The following is an 8,665-nucleotide window of genomic DNA, read 5'->3' as shown; positions in this document are numbered from 1 at the left end:
TTGGGCAGAAGGCAGGATACACCCTGGACAGGTCGCCAGTCCATCGCAGGGCATATATATAAAGGTTCGTGTAAAATAAATTATTTCTTTTTTAGGGGGGTGGGGGTGGTGGAATACAGTAATCTGCACAAACATCATAAGTAGACCTCAGGTAATAGGTAAGTAATCAAGTAAGTAAGTAAACAAGAAAAATCTGAGATTCATATGACAGTTCTTTATATTCATTTCTATAAACTATTCTTCAGCAGTGTGAAAGTGGATTGAGAAATTCTGTAAATTTATACAGTACATGGGGAATTGTGATGGTGCTGACTGGCTATGGCATGAATCATAACAGGAAACTCAAACAGACTTCCTTATGTGACATACCGTTACAGTTGTATACAAATGTTTGGTCACCCCTGGCCAAACGACATACTTTGTTGATTTTTTAAATTAAAAGTAAACACAAACTGTGGAGCAAATAAAAAAAATTACTGAAAAAGTCAATTCATAGTTTCGTTATATTAACTTAAAAATAGAAAATATATATTAATGGCATGTGCAAAACGTTGGACACCCTATTAAGTTAGTACTTGGTCACACCTCCTTTGGCAAATATCACAGCTTGCCCATACTTTTTGTAGCCATCTGAGTCTTTATATTCTTCTTTTATGTATTTTCACTCACTCTCCCTTGCAGAACACTTGAAAGTCTGTGCTACTCTCAGAATGTCTTGCTCACACAGCATGTTTAAGATCTACTTAAATTTTAAGTGATGTTCAACTTTAGTGATGTTACAAAAGCTTTAGCTTTCATTTGAGGTAGCACAGAGTGTATTTTTAGGTATGTTTTGGATCATTGTCCTGTTGTAGATGCCATCTTCTTTTCAGTGTCAGTTTCTTGACTGTGTCACATTTGCTTCCAAAATGTTCTGATATTTGGGGGAATCCATTCTTCCATCTAACGGTGCAATGTTTCTTATGTCACTGGCTGTCACATAAGCCCAAAGTATAATAAATACACTGCCATGTTTAAAAATTATCAAGGTGTACCAAAGAGTCCATAGCACTTGTTTCCCACAGCAAGATTTCAATGATTATTCAATTTACAGTATTTAACAGTGACATGTAAATGAAAGTACTTCATTAATGTATTGATTTTTTGTCTCAGAAACAGTCTTGAAACTATTAATCATAAGAATTTAGATCAAAGTATGAAATACTAGCCAGCACATAAACTCCTAGTCTTACCATTCATAATGCATTTCATGTTGTTGCTGACCCATGTGTTGTCTTTACATTCACTTTAGACTAAAGCAGTGAGCATCACTTTAATGGGTGAAATGAGCATCACATCACAAAGAGTGAAAGAACGCAAGGGTAGTCATGGAGATGATCATTTATTGAAGGAGAGAGGAATCTCATCAGCGGTCAACACACAATGACCCCCACCCCTCCAACCCCTTTCATCCACAGCAAGTGCGGACACTTTTTCGGGGCGAACCGGACACAGATTACAGGTCAAACTGTGTGTGAAAAGCTGAGCACACTCAGCTAGACTCACAAGTGCAGTGTGGTGAGTAGGCAGTCCATCTGTGAGTTTGAAACAAGGCTCTCAGAGACTCATAAAATACACCCCTAAATGCTGCCAAGACTGTGATACAACATGTTGGTGATACATTATTAAAGGTTAATAACAAAAACAGACTAAAATTGAATATGTGTGACCATAAGGCATTAGACAGGTGTGGAATTCAGACTCTAACATGTACCTCTTAAATTACATGAGAGTTTTCCATACCATCTCTTTCAAGAGGTAGACAATGTAACTTTGATCAGACAACAGCACAACACATAATTTATGTGCATGCACAAGTTCTTTTCTTTTTTGGGCTGAACTCATTAACATTTACAGTCTGCAGTACAATTCTGCACCACAAGAGGACACTATGCAACAATATTTCGGTCAATATTTTTGTGCTACTAGTTGCACACAGCAATGATAAGAGATGATTAACTGGGTCGTGTTTGCATAATTTCTAGACATTCAATGGATATGTCTGCATAAAGACACTACAAAAAATATTATAAGCATATTAAGGCATATGGAATATTAAATAAGGAAGGATGCTTAAATGTAGCGAAGTGTCTTCTACTTCCAGTGAAGTTTCTCCTCTGTGCGATTGCCTTGGGCAAAGTTGTCTCTCTGCCAGTGTAAGTCCTCACCTCTCACTGCGAGATGTGTTTTTCTTCATTCAGAAAGTAGGTCAGAGAACAGAAGAGCAGGCAGTGGTCAGAAGAAGCCTGCTGATGAGTGCTGATCTAGCTCACCACAACACTGGACAGTCCAGATTAGCAAATCCTGGATCTTTCCGCAAGTCCCAGTAAGTGCTGTTGCTGACCCACGTGTCATCTTTAGATTTCCTGTAAACAACACAGTGAGAAATAATTGACTTAGCAGTTAAAGTACGTTGATGCACTAATTACCATTACATGTTTGCTTTGTTCCTTTTTACTTGTGTTTTCAGATATACTTTTAAACGTACGCAGTTACATACATTTTCAACTTCTCTAGTTCCTCTAGCCTTGATGACCCATCTCCACCACTCGTCACACATTCGTATTTTTAAATATCTAAAACAGGAGTGCCCAGACCTTTTGTCTTGGGGCCAAAGTGTTATGTTTTTTGTATGAAGAGGACTGAAAAGCCTAAAAAATTAGGAAGGTTTTTAATTGAGTTTGAAACCTTCCTCACATAAGAACTTAGTAAGCTGCATGTAGTATAAAACAAGTCTTATGTAAAAGTTTTAGCCTCCCAGTTACTGTTTATTTGCTGAATTTAACATAGGATTGCATTCTTTTGTTGGAGTATTCAGTCTTTTTTTAAGGGATGGATCTCCTTCAAACATATTCAAAACAGTCATCAAGTGTCAGTGTATGACACATACATCTGAGCACTTCTGTTTGACTGCCAGTGTTTATACATATAAAATAACACAAATGAAACTATTTAAGCAGATATCAGATGCAAATAAACTGTCAAACATGTCAAAAAGTTTATCCAGCTTTTGTTGTAAAATCATTGGTACTTATAGGAAGTTTGTTCCTCCTTTGCTGCAGTAACAGTATCTACTCTTCTGGGATAGCATTACATTAGATGTTTAAACATTGCTATAAGATTTGACAGCATTCAGCCACAAGAGTATTAGCAAGGTCAGGTCAGGCTGACTATTTCTGGATCACAAACATCACTAACCCATCCCAGGAGCTCCAGCACTCTGTAGAGCCTTTTCTTAAGAGAAACATTGTTTATCCAAGGGTATACAGACAGCCATTCTAACTAAGGAATTCTGTTACTTTAAGGTGCACCCATTGTTGACATAGGCTTTCAACTGCAGACACAAAGCTTGCATAATCACCATAGAAAACTATTGCTAACAGAATCAGACACTCTGGTGCAGTTGCATGTGAACTGAATGTCATCATTCCCAATGTCAAGTGTCAACTAGTAGGATTTAATGCCCCTAGCATTGGACTATGGGGAAGTGGAACTGCATACTCCAGAGTTTCCTGGAGTGATGGTAAATTGCTGTGAGGATTTGATTACATTCAGCCACCAGAGCATTAGTAAGATCAGGTACTGGTGATGGATGATTAGTTCTGGATCACAAACTCCAATCCATCCTAAACGTTTTGGATTGAGCACCTCTCTGGAGAAGACACGCCTATGGTAGACATGTGGTGTATCTCATGAGAAAACAAAATTATCTGAGCATCTAAATGTAACAGATGCATCAATCTCTGGGCCTTTTATGCAGACTTTTATCCCATCAGTTATTTGCCAAGGCCATTAGAGTATTAGAGTAAGGAAAACATTACATCACTAAATTCTGCAGAGGTGTGGCCTTCAGCACTGGGCCTGACATTCCTGTTTTATGCTAATATAAAGACAGTCAGTGTGTAGCAGTATTTCAGAAGAAGATAATATGACTGATATGTAGTGGTACACACTGGAAGAACCGCGGCTGATGTGCTATGTTGTTCTCTTCAAGGACTCTGCGTCTGTCTCTCTGTAGCTGTTCAATCCTCTGCTTCTGTGCTTCTGCAGCCTCGACATTCCCCTCCTCCAGTAACCTACACACACACACACACACACACACAGACAAAATTATGGGTATATGACATCATCCTTTCATCCTTGCATGAAGTTTATGTAGTGATGTCATCTTTTGGCTGCCTGCAGGTCATGTAAGAAGCCATTGGCTGTGACAACTTGATGTCAGGAAAGAAGCAGCACCACAGGCTTCAGGCAGGGTCTGATTTCTTAAGGAGATGACGGCCCTTAGTGAGCCAAAATAATCTAAACGCTTAATCAATCTTCAGCACTACTATATACATATACATATACATACATACATACACACACACTATTTTCATATATATATATATATATATATATATATATATATATATATATATATATACACACAACTCCAATGAAGTTGGGACGTTGTGTAAAATATAAATAAAAACAGAATACGATGATTTGCAAATCCTTTTCAACCTATATTCAATTGAATACTATACAAACATAAGATATTTAATGTTCAAACAGATAAACTTTATTGTTTTTTGCAAATATTCACTCATTTTGAATTTGATGCCTGCAACACGTTCCAAAGAATTTGGGACAGGGGCAACAAAAGACTGGGAAAGTTGAGGAATGCTCAGAAAACCCCTGTTTGGAACATTCCACAGGTGAACAGGTTAATTGGAAACAAGTGAGTGTCATAATGAGGTATAAAGGGAGCATCCCTGAAAGGCTCAGTCGTTTACAAGCAAGGATGGGTCGAGGTTCAAGAACGAGGTTTAAGAACAATATTTCTCAATGTGCAATTGCAAGGAATTTAGGGATTTCATCCCTAATCTCTGCAAGTAAGCAGCAAGGCAGAAAACCAACACTGAATGCCTGTGACCTTCGATCCCTCAGGCGGCACTGCATTAAAAACCGACATCTTTCTGTAACGGATATTACGACATGGGCTCAGGAACACTTCAGAAAACCACTGTCAGTAAACACAGTTCGTCGCTCCATCTAAGTGCAAGTTAAAACTCTGCCATGCAAAGCAAAAGCCATATATCAACAACACCCAGAAACGCCGCCGGCTTCTCTGAGCCTGAGCTCATCTGAGATGGACTGACACAAAGTGGAAAAGTGTCCTGTGGTCTGACGAGTCCACATTTCATATTGTTTTTGGAAATTATGGACGTCATGTCCTCCGGGCCAAAGAGGAAAAGAACTGTCCGGATTGTTTCAGCGCAAAGTTCAAAAGCCAGCATCTCTGATGGTATGGTGGTGTGTTAGTGCCCATGGCATGGGTAACTTACACATCTGTGAAGGCGCCATTAATGCTGAAAGGTACACATATGCTGCAGAGCAACATATGCTGCCATCCAAGCAACATCTTTTTCAGGGATGTCCCTGCTTATTTCAGCAAGACAATGTCAAGCCACATTATGCACGTGTTACAACAGCGTGGGTTCATAGTAAAAGAGTGCAGGTATTAGACTGGCCTGCCTGCAGTCCAGATCTGTCTCCCATTGAAAATGTGTGGTGCATTATAAAGCGCAAAATATGACAATGTGACCCTGGACTGTTGAGCAACAAGAATGGGAAAGAATTCCACCTACAAAGCTTCAACAATTAGTGTCCTCAGTTCCAAGGAAAGGTTATGTAACAAAGTGGTAAACATGCCCCTGTCCCAACTTCTTTGGAACATGTTACAGGCATCAAATTCAAAATGAGAGAATATTTGCAAAAAACAATGAAGTTTATCCATTTGATCATTAAAAATCTTGTCTTTGTAGTGTATTCAATTGAATATAGGTTGAAACGGATTTGCAAATCATCGTATTCTGTTTTTATTTATGTTTTACACAACGTCCCAACTTCATTGGAATTGGGGTTGTATATATATATATATATATGTACACATATACATATATACACACACACACACACACACTCACCGGCCACTTTATTAGGTACAATTGTTCAATTGCTTGTTAACACAAATAGCTAATCAGCCAATCACATGTCCGCAACTCAATGCATTTAGGCATGTAGAGGTGGTTATGTCAACTTGCTGAAGTGCAAACCGAGCATCAGAATGGTGAAGAAAGGTGATTTAAGTGACTTTGAATGTTGCATGGTTGTTGGTGCCAGACGGGCTGGTCTGAGTATTTCAGAAACTGCTGATCTACTGGGATTTTCACACACAGCCATCTCTAGAGTTTAGAGAGAATGGTCAGAAAAAGAGAAAATATCCCGTGAGCGGTCAGTTGTGTGGATGAAAATGCCTTGTTGATATGAGAGGTCAGAGAATGGGCAGACTGGTTCAAGATGATAGAAAGGCAACAGTAACTCAAATAACCAAGCAGAATCTCTGAGGAATGGTTCCAACACCTTGTTAAAATTATGCCACGAAGAATTAAGGCAGAAGGCAAAAGGGGGTTCAACCTTTTACTAGCAGTGTGTATCTAGTAAAGTGGCCGGTGAGTGTGTGTGTGTGTATATATATTTCAATTTCAAAAATAAAATAAAAATAAAAACATGACTAAAACACAAATAAAGAATATATTTAAAAGAAAAGAAATTAAACATCACATTAGAAATCTAATTAAAAACTGAGTTAAAAGTAAGTCAGGTCTTTTTTGGGGGTCCAGTTAAGAGACCATTACAGCAATCAATCCTGCTAGAAATAAAAGCATGTAAGAGTTTCTCCAGGTCCAGTTTAGTCAGAAAATCTCTAATCTTGTTGATCTTCTTGGCAAATGAATACATACTATATCTACACTATACAGCACTGTGGGAAAGCATTTGACCCCTCCTGATTTCCATTACTATTGCACAGTTGTCACACTAAACGGTTACAGATCCTTATACAAAATGTCATATAATACAAGGAGAACATGAGAAAACACACAACCACTGTTCATTCACCAATGTTCCAAGATTTCTCCATTTTGAGATAATGGAGTGGCAGAGCCTTTGAAATGTAACCCTTTTCCAGACTGACATATTTTTTTTTTTCCTGTATGAATTTATTTTGACTGCGGTGTATTGTGCTGCTTGTGGTGACCTTTTAGCCTACTGTACATTGCTGTAAAGGTTCTGTTTAGGTCTGGCAGTAATCAAGCCGGAGTGTGTCTAGTTTATTTTGTTAATTGTTTGATTGAGTTACTAAGGATGCAATTACTTTTTCACACCCAGCCAGTTGGGCTTAGATCATTTTTTTCTTTTAAATATCTTAATACTGTATTTTGTGTTTATCTCTGTCTTATCTTAACTGACTGAAACAATTAAGTGTGAAAAACACAAAAACAGACAAAATCAACTACTTTCTGTATATGTATTATTTCTCATTTTAAATTGATCTGTTATAGAATGAGAATACTGTATGTATATTGATTTGACAAAACTGACATAAGATTAGTCAACTCATGTCTAGACCTTTTTTACTTGTTTTAAGCCATTTTATCTAGAGCAATTGTCTTATTCTATTAGTTGATAGATTGTATCTTCTTGTGATAAGATATAATACTTAAAATAAGTAGCATTACCTGATATTACAATAAGACGAATTAATAAAAGACAGTAAAAATGTCTAGAATATGTCTTCAAATATTTTTACAACAATGACAAAATGATAAATATTAGATTTCATTTTTATAGTGTAATGTGCTAGTGCACATATGACATCATTGTATACACAACTAAAAACAGAAAAAAACATACAGAGAGAACATACAACTTATAATGTGGGACTGTAGCCCCAGCACCAGCTTGCAAGCCATTTACGCTCTGCTGAGATCTGAGTTATACACTGAACGAGATTCCACCAGCACTGAAATTCCCAAATAGCTCTTGATTACTAATGAGCTGTGTTCTGCATTCTCACAAGCACATAAGTGCATGTGGTATTCATGCGCTGCTACTCTGACATTTAGATATCCTCCTAATTTAAAAGTTTAGTGTGTTTATTATGCACTTCACTGCAAAAACTGATATCCTCTCAGATGAACTCATCTTCAGTCTATTGAAAAACTCATATTTGTCTCTATGAGAGTGTTAGAGGAATACTGCAAGACTATTCAACCTATTTCTAGGGCTGTTCAATCTCATTTGCAAAGTGTGGCTGCTGGCTTATGTTCCAATCAAGCAGGAGGGCACCTGATTCCACTCGTTTAATCAGGTGGTCTCTGTCTCCAATCACATGATCACACGTGCTCCTGCTACTGAAGCCACTCCAGCCCTTTGTGGACAAGACAAGACATTTTTACCTATTTTATGTCAAGTAATATTCTCTCATTCCACTGGATGACCAGTTTGCATGTTTCAAGCATTGTTGCTTCAAAACAAGTAAAAATGTCTACAAATAGGTAGAATAATCTGTAATATTTTTACAACTTCAACATGAGAAATATATTTTCTACATGTCTATATTTTCTACCTTATTTTTCAACCACAAGATCAAAAAGTCCTGTAATTCTAGAATTAAATTTTTGTTTTTTTGCTATTTAGTAGTATGTAAGTAGTATGATTTTTAACAAATTGGTAATCACAATATAGCCAAAAGCATGCAGGTGCATTGTTATTCTAGGCTTTATAATCTTTGTCCAAC

At 37.4% G+C, this 8,665-nt stretch overlaps 1 protein-coding gene across 2 annotated transcripts in view; it reads right to left on the bottom strand.

The window, feature by feature from the left end:
* Window positions 1–1,362: 1,362 nt before the first annotated feature.
* Window positions 1,363–8,665, bottom strand: part of osbpl3b (oxysterol binding protein-like 3b) — a 77,350-nt gene continuing 70,047 nt past the window's right edge. For both annotated transcript variants that reach the window (XM_017721090.2, XM_017721091.2), the window contains 2 exons: window positions 3,993–4,115; window positions 1,363–2,405 (listed from right to left, as the gene is read on the bottom strand). In XM_017721090.2, the coding sequence (XP_017576579.1) occupies window positions 2,309–2,405; window positions 3,993–4,115 (220 nt within the window). In that variant the 3' untranslated portion in view covers window positions 1,363–2,308. The remainder of the gene's footprint in view (window positions 2,406–3,992; window positions 4,116–8,665) is intronic.

The sequence above is a fragment of the Pygocentrus nattereri genome, chromosome 3, assembly GCF_015220715.1.
Source record: "Pygocentrus nattereri isolate fPygNat1 chromosome 3, fPygNat1.pri, whole genome shotgun sequence".
NCBI lineage: Eukaryota > Metazoa > Chordata > Actinopteri > Characiformes > Serrasalmidae > Pygocentrus > Pygocentrus nattereri.
This window is presented reverse-complemented; position numbering and strand designations above follow the sequence as displayed.